At 34.6% G+C, this 20757-nt stretch overlaps 1 protein-coding gene across 1 annotated transcript in view; it reads right to left on the bottom strand.

Moving 5' to 3' along the window:
- Window positions 1-20757, bottom strand: part of babam2 (BRISC and BRCA1 A complex member 2) — a 69888-nt gene that overhangs the window by 42840 nt on the left and 6291 nt on the right. Inside the window, exon 4 of the mRNA XM_052579866.1 lies at window positions 19278-19372. Coding sequence (XP_052435826.1) covers window positions 19278-19372 — 95 coding nt within the window. The remainder of the gene's footprint in view (window positions 1-19277; window positions 19373-20757) is intronic.

The raw sequence follows: 20757 nt of genomic DNA, 5'->3' as shown, positions 1-20757 counted from the left end.
TGTGTCCTCTTTTAGAAGGCCAAACAAAGTGTTTTTGCTTTCACAACGAAACACGCTACACCTCCACAACATGGCGGTGATGGCAACAGAGAGAATAAAAGTTACTCCTCCTTTCTTTGCATGAACATTTGGGCACCATTATGCAAATCTTCCCACGTCATGATGTAGACACGTGGGGGCATGTTAGAATGAGCCATTTTAGGTACGTGTGTTTGGCTACGTTCACACTGCAGGCTGAAACGACCCTTTTTTTGCCCCTATGCGACCTGTATCTGATCTTTTCATGACAGTCTGAACGACACAGATCCGATCTTTTCAAATGTGACCCAGTCCACTTGGGTATGTGGTCCTGAATCCGATACGTATCCGATCTTTTGAAATGCGACCTCCGTCTGAATGGCCAGGCCACATGTATCCGACCCGTACGTCATTGATATGCTACAAACGTCATAATTCTGCGTTAAAGTAGGCGGGAACGAGAAGAGCCACTCACATCAGTATCCCACCACTCCTGCCTGCGACTCCGCTACCACACGTTTCTCTGTTCAGACGTTGCGAACACTGCTCCACAAAACGCTATGGCCAGAAACCTTCTTTTTAATTTTCTTCTTAAAACGAGAAGATTGTAATTCTTCTGGCTCCGTTGGGAAAATAACTTTAATATTGCAAAAAGAGCTCCGCTGTTGACTACAATGTTGTTGACATCCATGTTTAACGTCAGCTACTTCCGCAAACAACTAGTGACATCGTTCACCGTTGAATACTCTTCTGCGCATGCGGGTCACTTCTGGGTCATTTCACGTTCACACAGGAGATCACAATAGGTCGCATTTACTTGGAAATGTGAACGGCTTTGCAAAAAAAATAAAAAATTTTTCAACAAATCGGAATTGAGCAATAAGCCCTTCAGTGTGAACGTAGCCTCAGACACTAAACTTTTAGAAAGAATAGTTATTTGGATTTGAGACTTTAGTCTTTGCAACTTTACAGATCTTCTTTATGCACCAAGAGCTTGTAACACTCCAAAGAGAAAGGAAAATGTTAAATCGCATCATATGACACCTTTAAAAAGAAAAAATGTTCAGAGGAAAAGGAATGTGTATTACGAATAAAAATATGGTTATTTTGAATTCATGATGACTTTAAAGGTAAAGTATGATTTTTTGTGTGCCAAAAAATTACTAAAATAATTATTATAAAAAAGAAAACAGAAATAAAGCCTGTTTTACAATGACTGTTTTGAAACAAAGAGGTTTACTAAAAATTACCGATCTGCCATTGTTCAAAGTAAATGCCCTGCCCCATCCCATGTCACTGGCTGAGACCACTTAATGGCTCTTGAGTCTAATATAATGCAAGAGTGTTTTATATTGAACGCACATTTAATACTTAGCTTAAAAAAATATATAATAATAAATAAAATAAAATAAAAAACCTTCAGAGACTTTCACAGGTAAGTATAAGACAAAAGGACTGAGGTAATTAAAGGCAGGTGGCAGTTTCTAAAGTGCTGAACTGGGGCTTTATCACCCTTTATTATCAAAATTTCAAAACTTGATGTAGTGGTTTCTGCACCTTTGCACTCCCCCTCTCAACCATCTTGAGGCAAATGGTAACACCACAGGATATCCTGCACCAGCGGGAACACTTTCATCCCCTCTCTCTACATCTCTACATATCCCAAGTCTAGAAGCCAAAAGACGATAAATTCCAGCTCCATTTCTCGTTAAGGCAACGTGCTTGAAAGCACGGGAAATTAAGCCACTGAAAAAGAGGAAACACTGTTCTTGCACAGTTTTCAGATAAGACAGTACAAGACCTTGAGTCTGTGCCATATGTTTAATGCATGCAGGGAACAATGGTTTGGTAAGAAAGCTAGATTTTTGAAGGATCAGACGGCAACTAAGAGCAGGCTATTCCCAGTCTCTCTTACTGCAAACACACTGCTATTAGGGAAAGAAGTGAGTTGAGTGGGTGTATGCCCATCACACAGTTTGCATTGCCATGTTCTTGCGGGCTGCGTGAGCGGGAAAAGGCCTGAATGCCAACACAGTCAACTTGCCTTTCCTCCTCTCCTCCTACAGGCTGACCTCATTTGCATAGGTGATCCCAATTTGCATGAGCTTCCCTGACTGGAGCAGTGCACAGGTATGCAAATTCAGAGTGAGGGGGCAAAAACCAAATTGCCACCTTTTCACGAAGTGTTCCACCATTATTTTCACTGGCCTAATTCTACCCAACAGCCAGTTCTGTCTCCAAGGCCCAATTGCTCGTTGATGCGCGATACATAAGCAAGTTGAAATTAAATTTTAGTGACACTGACTGAAAATAAAATGCAGAATCTACATTTTTTCAAGCGAGTACATAAACATTACATGTATCTCACTTAAAAAAACACCTCTGGCTCTCAGCTCCTTGTCAAGGGTTAAGAATAAGACAAACAACTAAGAATTCCTGTCAATCCAAGGCACACACAAACACAGGCTGTGTTAAAATGAGTTTGTCACATGCTGTCTTGGATTTTTAAATGATGGAAATGCAATTTCGGGTTGATTTTCATCGCTCCCTTGAATCATTCCATCTACAAGCCTGACTGAGTCACATACGAGCAGAAGAGAAGAGAGGGGACAGAGCACGCCGTCTGTCCACTGAGGCACACATTACACAACTTATTAACAGCACAAACCACAGCATACAGCTGAAATTGTTACATTTCTTGGATCAAATCAAAGCGTCTTAACGTAGTTGATGGAAAAGAGGGGAAAAATGGAAAAGGAAAGATAAGAGATGAGCTCTTCACCCGTGGCTGGGAATGATGATCAGGGAAAGAGCGTTCGCGGGACAATCAGTTCAGGAACCCAAATATTTAAATGTGTTTTTTTTTTTATTATTATTGTTTTTAAACAGCTAAATAATTTTAAAGCTTTCCTTTATTTACTTTCTTTTATTTTTTTATTTTAAATTTTTCAGTAATGGTAAACTAGTTGGAGCAAATAGTTAGCACACATGCTCTGATACAGTACACTGGTTCTCAAAAAGGCAACATCAGCTTGAATACAGCTTATGACATTCCTAGATCCTGTCCCTTATGTTATTGTTATTGTAGAGCCCTCTAAAACTAGCTAACTAAAGCTGCGTTTCCACCGCTCGAACTTTACTAGGGACTTTTGGGCTGGTACTCGGTGTGTTTCCACCACAGGAACTACTGTAGTATTTAAATAAAGTTCTGGATAAAAAAAAATGCCCTTCAGAAAGTCCCTGCTCACGAGGTAGTACTTTTTCAAACGGGGTGGGACTTGGGCGCTAAACATGATGATTGGTTAACCCTCTGGAATCAATTAACACGTATGCTTTTTCTCTTGATAACCCCGAAAAGAATTTAAATTACACTTTCAGTTTTGATCGTACAGATAAGAGCAATACATCAATTGAATCTGTAAAGGGTCTACTTTTCTTTTTTTGTATACAGACATAATAATAAAACTTTGCGCATTTATAAAATAAAGATAACAAACAAGGTGAAAAATTTTAAATCAATATATTGTTTTCTGTGAATGAGTAAACAAGATGATTTTCACATAATTTAGAAAGAAAATCTCTAGGCTACAAGCTCCAGTTCAAATCTGAGTATTTATAAATGCAGTGCCCATTTAAGATTTTAGAGACGATCAGCTCCATGCAATCAGTGGGAGTACAGTGCTCATCTATACCGTAGAGAGAGGTCTCGACTTGGCTAGTTCTGACATTTGCCACTGGCTCTGATGTTTCTTTAGTGGTTAAACATAAAATATAATTTGTTTTTAATAAATAAAACAGGTAATCTTTGATCTTTATTCAATTTATTATTTATTTATTTGGGCCAGGGGCAGGATGCTTACACCAGCAATGACCTCATCATTATTTATTATTTATTTATTATTTATTAATATGTTAAAATGTAAATAACGAGAGGCAATTGATTTAATATTTTGTTTTATTGTAATGTAGGCTGTATATATATATATATATATTTCTGCGGCTATTAATATTTTTAAATGAAAGCAAAAGGAGGCAGTGGAATTTCATATCGTATTTCGTCTTATTGTAAATATACAGTGATGAAAATTGTAGTAGCCAAGGCGAGCTGACTGATGTTATCAAGTATGCTGCTGCTTGCAGAATTACTGGACTTGAGTCGTCCCGTCTGTGGGAGTTCACACTCCCGAGTCCAAACTACTGAGGATGCAAGTCAGAAATGTGCATACTTTGTATTGAGAAACGCGAGCAGACCTACATCACCATCGCTATTTGCCTAATCTTCACGGTACTTTAGACCACGGTGGAAACACAGAAAGCAACAGGTTTGGGGGGAAAATAGTTCCTGGGAAAAAAAAGGTTCCTGTTACAATTGCTCCAGGTAATTTCAGTGGAAACGTGGCATAACTAAAACCAGCCAACTAAACATAAAAAAAAAAAAAAAGATTCCTTTCCAAAAATTCCTTTTCTGTTGGTGTCACCTATTAATTATTTTAATCAACCAATGGGCTATTTAGCCAACATTCATCTATCTAGGTTCATTCTGGTATAGGATGCCTATATTTCTTAAACTAATCAAAATTTCTATGAATACCATTTAGTATATTCAATTACAAAATCAATGTCACTGATACAAATTTTGTTTCATACATATTGAAGGAAAACTTCTCAATGTTTTACTGAGTCAGGGGACTAAGGACTTAGGACTTATCTGTACTTGGTAAAAATTGCTACACCCTAAAAAACTGTTCCACTGTTTCAAATTCTTTACTGGCTCGGGGGTCATGAGAAAGTCAACGTTTCCACACATGAGGAGTGGTTTTCTGTATAATGTCTTAAGTCTTTAAGTGGGACTTTAAGTGAGATGACATCATTGCCCAGCATCACTCCCCCTGGTAGAGAGTAAGCCGTGTGAAACAGTTACTAGACTGCCATTATTCATCACATTAATACAGTCTGGGTATCTGATATGGTAAAGCTGAAGATAAATTGTAAATACATTGTGGTCAGCCATACTAAAAAGGTCAAATCACAACAAGGGCACCGATATCCAGACACAAATCAGTCAGATTCAGATTTTCAGCATCTTGATTCATTTTGAGATTAATAGGCACATTTTAAGTTACAATGTTATTCAAGGCTAGATAAATAATATGATTCTCCCTTAACTAATACTGTGTGAACTGAACACTGAATAGAATACTCAAACTTGTTTACTTGAACGATTGATCAAAGTGGCACACTTAATAAGGAAACCATGTCATATCTGAAAAAATCACATGACCATTATGGTCTCATCTGTTACTTTAAAATTCAGATTGGTGATCAATTGTTTACAGTTGTCTGTTTACAGTTACAATCACAAAATAGGAGACAGCTACAATCTGTGGAGCATTATGTCACCAAAAAATTAACATCTGCAGAACTCAAACAAATGTTACAATCATTATTTAGGAAAGCCTTCCACAAAAAAAAAAAATAATAATAATAATAAAAAACATACATTTTAAACAGGTGTATACATTCCTAAAATGACGGCAACTGAATATACTGTACCTGCTGCTATGTCCTTAATGTTAATTAAGCAACAAAAGAAAGAGAAGGAAAAAAATAAATAAATCACTCAGTGCTCTAAACCGACTTTTGTAGCTTTAGTAAGGATCAATTTATGTTCATCGGATACACTGGAGTTATCAGTAATTGCGTCTACAAATCCATACATCTTCATTCTCTTATATGAAGAAATTTTACATTTGATTACTTTACAAAATTGTTGTATCTTTACTATAGTTAGACTGACGTACCTTATTCCATTTGTATCTTTGTTCTATATTATGCATTTTGTCCTTTGTTTCTTTGTTACAACTTATATTAGACTAGTTTTTTTTTATGTTATGTTATGTTATGTTATGAAGAATTGGCATCAAATTTTCATCACCTATCCAACTATTAACACACTTTGAAAATAATTATTAATCCAAATCGAATCATTCTAAAACTGTAAAAGTCTTTCCTGAATCAGCTTCGCTGTCTACCCAAAAATTCACAATTATAAAGATGTTTTTTTTTTTTTTTTTTTTTTTTTTTTATTCATTAATGGGAACATTATACTGATCTGTAAAATGATCAGAGAATCACAAGAAAACCAAAGAGCATTCATTGTGTTTTGAAGGAATTCTAAATGACATCATTTTCTATGAAAGCCTGACAGTTGTGTGAAGTACAACCACTCATTTAACGGCGTTTCACAAAAACGGAGTATAAATGACCCCAGAAAACATCTGAGGCATTCAGCAGCTAAACCCATGCCAGAAACACTATGAGCCAGCTGATGATGACAAAACCACAGTGGTTCACATACACAAGCCATCTTCATTAGCCACTTTTTATCAGTCACTGCTCTATTTTAAGATCGATCTGTTTTGAGATCACAAGGGTCAAATGTCGAGAGTTATTTGCATGCTGCATCAACAAAAAAAGAGTTAAGCACTGAATAGTTAGAAAAGATGACAATAACAGTCTGGTGTCCGTCTGGCCACTTTTCTGTACATCTCTCTATAGATCAGTCTGAGCAGGAAGAAAGATGCCATTGTTTTGGAGAAGGAAGGGCTCATCCTTTCTGCCTAGAGAGGAAGCTGTGGCAGGGGCAGGGCGCTTACACCAGCAATGACCTCATCATCCTGGGCTGTCTACGGTTACCAGCAACAACAGGATTCCCGTAATGAGTGGGCGACAGAAAACAAGTTGGATATTGTTTAGGTATGTTTTAGGATGAAGCAACGAACAGCCCGAGGAAAGTTGAGGATGAAGAAAGCAAAGGAAAGCCGACTTCAGGAATGTGCTGTGTCAGAGGAACTGTGTTTGGACTTACCAGGGCCCCTGAAAACTCTCTGTCACTTTATGCTCCCCAGACAATACAATCGAGACAGCAGTCGGTCGCAAAAAGCTAAATACGTGCCATAAAACAAAAGGCCTGCGCAGGTAGAGTGATGCAATATTGACACTCTTTTTGAGTCACTCCAAGTCCTGTCTGCCTGGAAACCATTTCTTACTCGGAGAGAGGACAAAGCAGTCTTCATTGTGTAATTACACACATTACACACAAAAATAACATGTGGAAAATTGACCTCAAGAAAAAAATAAAAATAAAAAATAAAGCCAAAAGTGAGACAACAAAAGGTGTTTAAATGTATTCATTTTCAATTAATGACCTCCTCATAGTCAAATTCTCTTTATTCTTTTACAACATAATGTGATTGTTATTTTCATAAAAGACTATTTAAAAAATACTATGGAAACAGTGAAAAGCTGCAATAGAACTAATGATAAAGTAGATGTAATTTTACTGTAAGATACTGTTAAATGTGTATTTTTTTAAAGAGGAAAAAAAGTGTCATCTTATAATTCACAGTAAAAAATAAATAATAATTAAAATGCACATTACCGCATTTCTCTGTGACAGCTCACATTCGATGTTTGTTTTACACTGAAATAACAGTTTCTTTTCTTTTTGTTTCTACACTGAATCCCTTATATCATTTGTCATAGCTTGTGGAAAAGCTAACAGTGATGAACTTTAACTTTCATGTGGCTTTCCCTTTACAGTCTGTGTTTTACGGTGGTTGTCAGCTTATTATGAAGGTAAAACAGATTTTAGCAGTTCTGTATAATAACATAATTTTCAGTTGAGGAAAATAGTGCTACCATATGGCAATCACAGCCGTGATATCAGTCACTTAAATTACAACATCAGTTTTCTGGTGATTGCATAGATATACAAGTAGATTTTAACAGATAGGCTATAAAGATTAAAAACTTACTTAAAATTTGCCTTCTACTAATAATTTTTTTTCTGAATTAAAACATAACTTGACACTTTGTTTTAGAGTTTAATCCACTGGGCACACAGTCACAAAGAGTGAAAAATAAAGAAAATAATAATAATAATAAATATAAATATAGAAAAAGCTGATTTTTTTAATCTGTTCTGCAGATCTTTTGTCTTTTTGTTACACCGTTACTATGTGGCCACACTGGGAGCATTTTTAGAGAAGAGTGTGAGTTCCTGTAAGCTGAACTGTCAGAGCTGGGCCGAGGTTGATGTGCCGTGGGTGTGATGCCTCCGGGTTCAGTAACGCCCGAGAGGCACACCCAGTCCTCCTCACCTTCAGAGCAAACCTCCCACACACATGAACACACACGCACACAGCAACAGAAGGAGCTGCTCTGACAGTGGCTTTCTGCATAATAATGCATCAGTCACAACACAATCTGTTGGCAAACAAATTAAATGATGGGAGTTTGGTGATAAAACCTCCGAGGATTTGGGTAGATTGATGCCTTCTGCATCAAACTTATAACTTTTCAAATTTTGCAAATAGAAACAGGCACAAAACAGAAAAATGTAACGCAAGGTCTTGAGGTGGAACTCGTTAATACTTGGTTCTGTTTTCAAAATGCTTCATCAAAAGTCTATAAGAAGAGCTGTCATCTGAAATGCAGAGATAGTTCTTTTGGACACAGCTATTATTTAAGCACCTCAAATATACGGTATTTTTTTTGTGCCGCTGGCAATCAGCCCCAATAAATAGCAACAAACTTGAGCAGAAAATTAAAAAGAGGAAAAATATTTTGAGTATTAAATTAATCTGAGCTAGCGTCTAATTTGAGTGTGGGCAAGTGTTCAGTTTTCCTCATGAAGAGTGGCTAAAGTGTGCCAAGTTTTAGATCACACTAAATTGACTTTGTCATGTGTTCAAAATGACTTGGCTGATGAGGTCCAGAATGTTCTCTTCACATGAACTTAATGCTTCAAATAAAAAAAAGAGAAGGCACATCCCACAAAAAGGGTACAAAATAGGCATTTAAGCTCTACAGAAAAGTATGTCTTTTCCAAACAAAATGAAAGCAGGTGCCAAACATAATTTGTTTTCTATCAATATATATTTAAATAATGTAATAGTACATTTTCATACTAAATTAATAGAATAAAATTTACAAACTTTGAGAATAATAATAAAAAAAAACTAAACCAAAATGAGAAACGGATGAAAAATGATTATGCTTCTATCCAACTATGTAAAAACTGAAAACTGAAACAGGGAAGAGAATTTTAACTAAAAGGCTAACATTTTGTCACACGAGGGGCAGGGGTCATTTTGGAAGTGACAAATGTCAAATACAATCATTTTGTGTGTGTAGCCTATGTATTGTCATAATTATATATATATATATATATATATATATATATATATATATATATATATATATATATATATATATATATATATATATATATATATATATATATATATATATATATATATATATTATATTTACAAGGAATTCTCTTCTGTTTTATTAATTTTAATTTAATGTAAGAAATCAAATACACTGCTGGATAATAATAAATCATTTGTAATCTATAATTTGTTTTTCCTAATGGCAATTTTATGATTGTTTTTATATACCTGGCTACATTTAATTAGCAATTATTTAAATTTTGCACAGAATAAGTTAGAAAATATGCTTTATAGTTTCTGTACTATAATAAATGATATGTCAATTAGCACCGCATCATTCATAAATTTTATTTTGTGGTGTTTTTTTCTTAATGTTTCATCAGTTCATTCTGCTTTTTATCCAGTTTAGATGCAGATAAAGCCTGGCACGTCTATGAGAGACATCACTTCTCTTTCAGTGTGAAAACTTTATCTCATTTTCACAAAATAACATTTCTATAGTAGCTACAGTATTTAACATTTCCTCTCCATCAGCGAATGATGATACTGAAAGAAAATGCGCCCAATGTCTATTTCTATAGCAACAAATGCTACTTTCATGCATCTGATTATCAGATAAATCTGATAATTTCAAGGTCGTTGTTAATGCTGTGTTTATTTTAACAGTTTCCTTCATACTTTCGGTTCATCAGCATTTTCAAAACACATTTATCATTCAATGGAACTGTGCTTATGATTTAGACACTTACATTTCTGCTCCGTCCATGCAATAAATACACAGCTTTCGACTGCTCAGGTAACGCCGTCGGTAAGATGCAGAGAGTCATTGAAAAACTACAGAAAAATAAAGCTACTTAACTTTAGTATTACTGCCCATTAGTACTAAGGAGAGATCACACATCAGCTGCGTCAGAGACGAACGGAGCGTGAGCGCAATCCTGTGACAGTCTCGGGCAGTAATAGTGAAGGAGAGAACCGAAGCACGAATGATAAAAAACCGTGCTTCAAGATCGATGCATATGCATCGTAAGGGTTTGTAATTGATGCATCAAGAAAATGAGAGAACCGTTACACCCCAAATATATATATATTTCCATATTTCTATTTCTGTCTATGGCTTTGCCAGTAATAGTTTTGGGATTTGCTTTAGCAGAACAGGAAGGAAGAGGAAATGGTGGTTAAGTGTGCCCAGGTTAGCCTGCCTCTGTATATGGTCACCCTGCTTTGCATTGTTGTGTAGTGGAACATGAGGTGTTCCTTCAGCAGGAGGGAACCGCAGATTCTATTAAAATCACGTTTTACTGCATCCAGCATAGAGCTCCCAATTCTCCATTTCCTTTCCCATGATGGACACCAGTAAAGATTTTTTCTTTACCAGTTAATTAAGTCTCTAATCCATTCTCAGTAAATCTGTGAGATTTTCCCCCCACTCACTTTATTGCACACACAACTGCATGAATGCTTTCTTAGAAAAGTAACAGTACAATTCTCAATAAGATCCATGATGTAACGTTAAAGAGTTAAGGATGAGTTGAAGCAAGACTGAAGCACTGACATATCCAGTTCAACTGCTTTGAAAAAAAGTGTAGTTCATTTGTATAGCTTTACTGCTGCAAAAAACTACTTTATACTTTAACTACTTTACTACGTTATTGTTTAGTTTGACCTCAATGGTCACCAACTGAGCGTAAGCTACACTAAACCTGAAATATTGCTTTGTTACTGTTAGTAAAACAATTTTTTTGCTGTAGAGGATATTTTGCACTTAATGTCACCAAACGGTGCCAAGGTGTCTCTATTCTCCTGCATATGTCTGGATTTATGGCAGTTGAGGGTTTTTCCCAAAGTGCACTCATGGTTCAGGTGCAGGCTAAATGCAAATATTTACAATAATTACTTTAAACACTTAAAAACCACTGTTCAAAGCAGAATTTCTGGTGTGTAGGAGACCTGGATGCAAACAGGGCCGGAGAAATGAAAGGGCTGAAATAACACAGGTCACTCAGGACAGAGTGTTGCAATGTGTTTGGAAGTCCAGATGTGCAAATTTAAGAGGCTGGAGAAGGTCCCATTAAAAGAGTTTAAATAAAAAGAAAAAAAAGAAGATATCTGAAAGTGAAAGGCTGTGAAAATATTTGTCAAGCTAGGGGTTATGACAGGGTCTTAATACAACAGTGTCTTAATACAGATTGCATGACTAAGTGTAATACAAAGTGTGTCTTATTTGAACTGTGTTTTTCCACTTGGAACTCATTTTGCTTTTGTGTTTTTTTTTTTTTTTTTTTTTTTTCAAGTGTTCTTGTCTGGCAAACATTTCAGAAAAACATGGCCAAATAGAATAAGTTCAGCAGAATAAAACAATGCAATCTCAATCATTTTACCAGAATCAACCTTTACTCAATTCTAAAGAGATGACAGTGTGCACATTAACACTTCTGTACCCAGACATTGGTGTCTTTTGGTTGTTTCCAAAATCTCCCTGGCTGATACACTTCCCCACAGTTTCCTGGTCATTATGAACGCTGTATTCAGGCCGTGCCAAAACACAACCCCTGCTACCTCTCTATTGTCAATGTTATATCCTTCCCATAATGCCAAGTGACTCGTAAAAAATAGAAATGCCGGTGTGATTGCCAGAACAGGCCTAGAAAAACTTGAAGACAATTCCGGGAGACCAATGAAATATCCATCCATGGGGATTGATGGAAAAAATTCTGTATCCAGAGGAAGGGAGAGGGGCAAATGACTTTAATCCATAACATAAGAATAAAGCATACAGGAATGACACAATATCCGATTATTGTATCCCTATAATACTAAACCTCCCTAAATTCATTGAGCTACTGCATTATAAATAGAAAATAAGTTTCCACAATTTCTTTTTATTTTATTTTTTTTTACAAAATGTGCATAGACACACCGCATAGTGACCAATTAAGATTTTCCATTTAAACAAAATGCTAACACAATAGATGTATCAATATAGACTAATTTTGAGTTATAATGATGTAAACTTTAAAATGATAAACATTAAAATAAAATAATAAAGTATATATATATATATATATATATATATATATATATATATATATATATATATATATATATATATATATATATATTGTATGATTTAATTCTGATCTGACAATAAATAAATTAATAAATAATTCATAATTAATTAATGTTATTTATTATGACAACTAACATGGCCAAGATCTGAAGACAAAATCTGAGATTCAGAGTGATTATTACCATTCACCAAATAAATAAATAAATAAATAAAATAAAAATCTGGTTTGGGCCACATTCATAAACACTGACCTAATTCTAAATGTAAGTTAAACTGTAAAATAAATCTGAATATGAAGTGAAAGAAGTGAAATCACCCTGGAGTGATTCCCCAAAGCCAGTCTGCTGATTATAGTTTAAAAGTACTTGTACAGTGAAAAAAGCCTGTATCTTGACTCTATGCTTCACTTGTTCTGTAATGTGGTGTTACCATACACCATTCAAACAATTCAACAGTCACACTATGATATTAAGTTACAATGCCTTTTTAAACGTGAAACCCTTTAATAGAGCGTGGGTTGCACTGCGGTCGAAACAAGGTCACACAAAAACGTGGAATATAACAGGATTATGCATTGCATGAATCATTAATATAAGCCTAAACAAGACATCACCACAGGCTGAGATGTTTGCTGTCTAGACTGCAGCCTCGATTCTCCGAAGCCCGGTGAAACTTAAACTAAGAGTGCTTTGATCTCTCCAGTTTTCCCATGGCTAACGTCAGATGTTCCATCCTGGAGCTTAGACCACTGTCTCAGCCACCTCACCACAATTAGCTGCTCTTTCCTCAACGGCCAGAAAAGCCACTAATTAAAATCAAAAGTAGGAAAGCTCTGTAGTGTGCTGCTGCAGCACTGTTATTGTTTGACGGAGGTTAATTAGAGACACTAAACCGAGGCATTCTTAGTAATATTGAAACAAACGCAGCTCTGCTTAACTTTCACTTTTATTCTGCTTTTCAGGAACAGGAGACATAATAACATAATGACATAATATTGTCTATTTGATTCAGTAAAAGAGGGTTATTAAAAGGGATGAAAAGGTGATGAAATAATTTACGAGTCAGTTTGATGTGCTTAATTACTGGTGAAAGAAGAAACTGGACCTTAAGGCAAGACACTTCATCATGTTTTTAGGTATAAAATTACATGTAGGTACATTAAATCCAAAAAAAAAAAATATATATATATATATATATGTATATATAATTTCTAATTATAATATATATATATATATATATATATATATATATATATATATATATATATATATATATATATATATATATATATATATATATATAATAAAAAAAAAATAAGTTATATGTACAAACCCCTGGTGTGGAAGGGGTACATGAAGTGAAGATTTATAATAAAATTTGCTTTCACAGCTAGCCAAATCAAACTTGTGATCTCTGTGGAATCAACACAATATATTATCTATTATTACATTCTATTATCTGCCTAGTCATAATGTTATAAGCAATGTGTAACTGCATTGAGGATATTAAATTCAAATTCCAATACTAAGAGCAAATTACAAAGAAGCATCATTGCAATTCTTTTTAGTCTTATTTGCTTTTGTGCACATTTAATGTAACACCAATGGTATGAAATGCCACTGGTTCTTGAGTATCTTGTAACAGATCACTGATGTATTTATGCACCATATTTTGGGTACAGGTTACATTTTGGTCTGAGCCTCACACAAAACTAGAAACGTGAAATCCATTTTATTTTCCCTTAAATTCTATGTTTTTCATTGTATTTTTTTCTGGATTTAAAGTTGATGTCGAATGAAGTGAGTTAATAAAACATGAACAATTAAGTCAGATTAAAATATATATATATATATATCAAATGAAAATACAACAGTTTGTTTAAAACAAAACATTGTATTTGTCAGTCTTAAGATTGTAATTAAAATCTACAGAAGCAACCAGATAAAGTGCAATATAATAAGATTTTTGCCTGTAGTGTCTTTCCATAAGTGTTAATTGAGGTCTGGCTTCCTGATCCCAGAGTTACATTCTGGGAAGCAGTGTCACTTAATCATACATTTTCCGCCAAGTTGTGCAAGTGAATGGTCTGGTTATAGAAATTAAGTAAGACTGGAATAAAGTATCCTTTCTGGCCGCATGCTGAATCACTTTTGGTCAATGTTACATTAGTCTACAGGATTGGCTGAGGCTAGTCTCGGTGGTTATCCAGCTAATGATCGACAAACTGCATTACAACCATAAGAACCTTATTTTAATGCATATGTTTTTAAGATTTCAAACAATTTATGCCAATTTAGTGCTACTTCAGTCATGTATGTCCTCCTGTCTATTTAAATGGGTTTAAGACCAAAATGTCAGATCATCAATAAAATCTAACAGCACTGAATGCAATGCAATATGCTCTGAATAAAAGCAGTTGCCAAATGCATTACAGCATGTATAATGCAAATGTATGAAGATAATTTTCTCTTTCCAGGACATCCTTTCCTACAGCCATCCTGTTGAACGATACAGTTTCCCCAATTGATTTTTGATGAGTTGGCCTATCTAATATATGTGTTCATTCTTTCTAAAATTTTAAACAGCACAGATGTCTCCACTGTAGTAGTGCACTATTTGACCTTCATCCATTAAAAAATGAAAAAAAAAAGACTTGAGATTCTCAGGTGATGACAATTTGAATGAAAAGCATCTCTGAATGAAATTGCTACAGAGCTGTTTGGAGCTAGCTGAGTCATATTTTGTTTCAAGCAGTGCTTTCACAGCTAGCCAAATCAAACTTGTGATCTCTGTGGTGTCAACAAAATCTCTGCCTAGTCATAATGTTATAAGTAAAGTATGCCTGTACTAAAAATAATAAATTACAATGGCAATCCTAACAGCAAATTACAAAGGAGCATCAAGACATCTCTACTGTTTACTGTGTACTGCATTACGTTTTTTTTTTATATTTGGCAAAATATGATAAGTCAAATTTGCATTTGTGCACAATAGTTTAACAACAATTGCATTTTGTGCTTGTGTATCTTGTGACAAATCACTGATGCTTTTCTTTTGATTCACAGCAATTTAATGTACACAAACAAATACAAGCTACATTTCGTCTGTCTCTCGCACAGCGAAGTGAAATCCATTTTATTTTGCCCTAAATTCTGTTTTTCATTTTCTTTTTCTGTATTCAGAGCTTTTTGATTGAATACAAATTTATCATCTAATGAAATGAGTTAATAAACTTGAACAATTTAATCGAGAGTTTGAATTGTTAGCAAATGAAAATACTTTATAACAATTCATTTACAACAAAACACTGTATTTTTTTTTTTTTTTGCCAAATAAGATGCTGCACAACAGAACTGTTTAAATTAAAACATGATTGAAAATACATAATATCTTTTTGTGTGCAAATAGCCTGCCTTCTTGCCAGAGGTTATTTACACAAGCTCCACCCACAAACGTGTGATAAGGCTAGTCAACACTATATAAAAGATTACTTTTGGATGAACCATTTCTTTTATGATAAAACTGAGTGCAGGGTTCATAAGTGCAATATCAACTTTCTGTAATAAATCCTATATTTATCAAATTAAAATGGAGGAAAATTGAAAAACTTTAAAAACAAGTACAAAGAACCAACATTAATCAACTTTAAAATCAGAAATGATGAAGTGATGAACACTCTTGCAACATTTCTTTTTACACCTTTGTAAATCTTCTGGTGTCAGCCAATCAAGTAAACCCACCATTCAAACCATGGAAACAAAATGGTAGTTAGCAGCTAATAATACTTATGACAAAGTGTAAACAACCCCAAGTTTTACTGAGACATCAGAAATTCCTCAAAGCAGTGTGAAATTTATGCAATAGTTCATGTAACTGGAAAACAAGCCTGTGTCCAGCACCGGAGCGCTGGTGATGTGAAAATTAAAATCATTAAACATAACAGCTGTTTTATCGTTAGCGGAGCAACAGCTAACATCCTTACTTACAAAACCTATGTAAACTACATTTTTCATAATATAGCACAACTAAACAGAACAACGTCATTATTCTACTGCTCTTCCATTTACAACAAATTGCGAGGCCACCCTGTGTCTCGCAAAAGGAATCTATAGGCAGTAGACAGCAAGTCAGCTACTCGATAAGATTTTGGAACAGTTGCATATTGAGGTGTGAACGATCCAGACGCAAGAGGTCATTGTTGATCTTGAGTCTCTCACATGCCAATGTGAAAGTTATCAGTTTGCATGGGACGCACTGACAGCCAAATTAAAGCAGCAGAACTGTCTGGGAAGGATGAAAGCAAATAAGATGAACAAATCAGAATAAGAACATATAAAACAAATGTATAGCTGTTTTTAGACATTATGTTTGCCTATTATGTAGCATATTAACTTCCCCAGGAATTTTGGATTATTCATGTTTGGTTACACATAAAAAATAAATGACAAAAAAATAAAAATTCAAGTGAAGAATAAGCAGGATGAAGAACAAGACGGAGGGAAAGTGGCTGCAAACCAGCATAAGAAAATGTCCCTGGAAAATAAACCAAATAGCTGCATACACATACCCACCCGCCATAACGAAGAAGCTAAAACACAAAGCAAACACATGGGCAGAGTGCAGCCTTGGCAGCATAGAGGTGCTTCCCCCCTCATGTTTTCAGCTGCATTCAAGAGACGGTGAGCAATAGTCACCGTCTCACAGACTCTGACATAAGCAGGGGATTTTTTCATTCTGTTCCTCCTTAAAAATAGCCTGAAGGAAAGCTTTAAGCAATCAGGGTAAGAAGAGTCTTAACAACAGAGTCCAGACGAATCTAAACCATGTCTTGCACAAACACGGTCTCCTTTGCAAAATAATCTCTAATTCTCATTAAAAAGTTATTTAACACACCACAAGAGGAATCTGGTGACCCCATTTGAGATGACCGTAAATTTTGCCTACGAATAGAATAGAATAGAATGTATTGCAATTAGTGCAGTCAAATAATTAATCGCAATTAATTGCATCCAAAATAAATTTTATATATGTTATATATTTATATATATATATATATATATATATATATATATATATATATATATATATATATATATATATATATATATAAATATGTGTGTGTGTACTCTTTATTTCTATCATGTATATATAAATACATTCTCATACAGTAAATATTTAGAAAATGGTTACATGTATTTACAAGTATACAAAAAAATTATTCAAGATATGCATGCATGTGTATGTATATATATATATATATATATATATATATATATATATATATATATATATATATATATATATATACATATATAATATACACAGTACACACATTATTTAAACAAAAACTTCGGATGTGATTAATCATTTGACAGCAATAACTGCAATATGACAATGAATGGTGGAATCCATTGCTCTGTTTTTCTCACATTGTGACTACAAAACATTCATTTATAATAGGGAAATAATAAAAACAATGATCAAGAAAAAATAAGGTCATGTCTCATGCCTGGTTTCTTATTGGGTTTGACCTATGGATTGTTTGTAATAACAGATTTGATTACGGTGTCACTCATCTGGTAGGAGAGTGTTTAACAATGCATGATTTGTGAGGCAGAACAACATATCAAGAATGCTGTGGGTCTGTGAAGTGCACCTGAAACAGTCTGTTATACTACTGTATGTCTCTGACCACTAACTCTTCATAAACTCACAAAGGCCTGACACATAACTATGGGGTTAGATTTGTTGCATATTTCCAAAAAAAATCAGGTAACAATCTGCAAATAAACAGTTATAATATATAACTTTAAAGTTAATAAATATTTCATTTTAAGATTATTTTTTTTTGGTTATTATAGTTAACTACAATAACAACGATAGTTAACTATTTATAACATCTTTGGATTGCTTCCTGCATTTATGAATCACCATACACAAATTTGTACACAAATCCACAAATAGATGGACTCCTCCCACTATCTACTCAAGCCAATCAATCGCTGCACGTTCTAGCTACAGCCAACAATATTTTTTTCTTTGACAACTGTACTTTATTTATTGTGAACTTTATTTAATTATTGAAACTCTCCACATTTATTTGAGGACCATAATCTATTTATTTGGAAAATAAACAAATCTAACCACACACAAAATATACAAATGCTAGGCATGCGGCACACTGTGTGTGTAGCACAGTAACACAGTGGATCTTTCATGCCAAAAATTATATTCCTAACCCTAACAAAAAACAAACCAACATTTATAATAAAAAAATATAATATAATTTATAAAAAAAAAAAACATTTAAATGTCTGCTCCAAAGCCAAGTGAGTTTTCTATCTGGATGGTTGTTTTTGACGGTGTTCTGCAGCAGCACTGCCTCTGTTGCTAATTTTGCAACCCTAAAACAGGCACCAGAAGAAGGACACTTTTAAACGCAGACGCAACACTTATGTAATTCACCAACACTCTCTCTTCAGAACACTGGAAGCCCCGTGGGTCAAATTTGGCTGCTGAGTCGACCACGCACATCGATACCAGCCATCAGATTTAACTAACCGCACTACAGGAAGTTAAAACAGCTGAAATATCTGCTGCACAGCTACTTCAAATATATTCTAGAATAAGAGCCATTGTTCTGCCTTATTGGGTGTATTTCTGAACAACCGAATTTAACCTGCAGCTACAACATTTTTGCTTCACTGGAGATTTGAGAATTGTGTTTTTTTTTTTTTTTTTTTGTGGGGAATAATTGTGAGTGACCCAAAAGCAAGCACAGACACTTCACTAAAACTAGACAATTTTTATTTGTCAGATTCTGTTAAATTGGGTCTCTCTATACAGAGAACTGAATGCACCATCTTATATGGGTGTTGTTTTAACGTTGAAAAACTAATAAATAAAGGGGAATGATGTCATATAATTATAATTATAATCGTAGTACACACCGGGAGTTCTGATGGTTCAGGCAGGAAGTCAGCATCCTCTCCAAAGATAAAGTCTGGGGGCAGTTCTGGCTCTTTGGCATTGAAGATAATGTCCCCTGTAAGAAGAAAAGGTTAATAACACTGATAATTACTTCATAAACAATGTGAAATGACATACGTTATTGATTTACATCCAGTTCAAGCCAAGACACAAGCCAACTCTTTGAGTTGCACAAAAAACAAATCTCACTCAAGGAGACATGCACTTTAGATGCCTGTATGACATTAACACACTGCAATTACTGTACTTTCCATGTAAGCTCTTTATGTAAAAAAATAAAGGTTTCATGGTTGTTTATCAATGCTTGACCTTATTAGACCAAACAACCAATGTCAATATCAAAGACTAACTTTTTTTTTAATGAGAATGGCCTAATGGCTCTTGTAGTGACACGAACTCTAAAAGGGCATTATCGCACTAATGGAAGATTAAACAAGCCATTGAAAAAGCTTAGTTTTCAATCATGGGTATAATGTCCTGATATTAATGTTGTTAGACAGGTGATACTATTATTATGGGTTTATTTGTGTGCTAGAGGTAAAAAGTTACATACATAAAAAAATAAAAAAAAACCTTTTGTCATCTTCATTCATCTTTCAGAAGCATACAATCAAGTTTTCAGAATAGAATACAACTCAACATCCAAATTTGAAGCATTGTTTTTGTAACTTGCTTAGCTCCCATCAATGAATTTAGACCATGCTTGTTCAAATAATATACATTTCTTCTTTTTTCCATACTCCTTCTCCTCTGTCTTTTCCATGGACAAAAACAAAACAGAGCAAAACAAACACAAGGCAGTAATTTTCCACAGATGGAGCACGAGGGAAAAGAGCCTGGATGATGTTTGTCGTACATCTGTCACATCTGATGGCATTTTGGAAAAACAGTTGCCAAATACCTAAAAAGAGATAGCAATGGACTTGGCATAGAAGTGTAAATGTTGGGCAATAATGCAGCACTACCCAAATTTACACCCTGAGGGTAGTCAAGGTTGGTGCTACTCAAAAAAAAAAAAAAAAAAAAAAAAACAGAAAGAAGCCTTTGCAAACTCTCGTGAGAAGCAGAAAGCCGGAGAACTCTTGTTTAGTGACTGGATCGCTCTCTTTGCATGCAAACAACAGTCAGCACTTTTGCCAGTGCATTAGTATCACAAGTAAACAATCTGCATTCTTCCTGGAAGAACGGCATCACAATGAACCACCTAGCAACTGGAGTGGGCAACAGTTGAGAAATGCTAAAATATTTCCCTTTTTTTCTGTTTCTCCTGATTCTGGAGTAACTCTAAGTTAAAAAAAAAAAAAAAAGTTAATAGAGAAAACTATTTAAATTGATGTTGAGAAATACAACACGATTCCACAGCAGGCAGATTGTGACATTTATAAAACAGATGCTTCTGAAAGATCTATCTGAAAGATTCTCTGATAATTTGCATAGGTC

The sequence above is a fragment of the Carassius gibelio genome, chromosome B17, assembly GCF_023724105.1.
Source record: "Carassius gibelio isolate Cgi1373 ecotype wild population from Czech Republic chromosome B17, carGib1.2-hapl.c, whole genome shotgun sequence".
Classification (NCBI taxonomy): Eukaryota; Metazoa; Chordata; class Actinopteri; order Cypriniformes; family Cyprinidae; genus Carassius; species Carassius gibelio.
The sequence above is the reverse complement of the archived record's forward strand: the minus strand, read 5'-3'. Positions and strand labels throughout refer to the sequence as shown.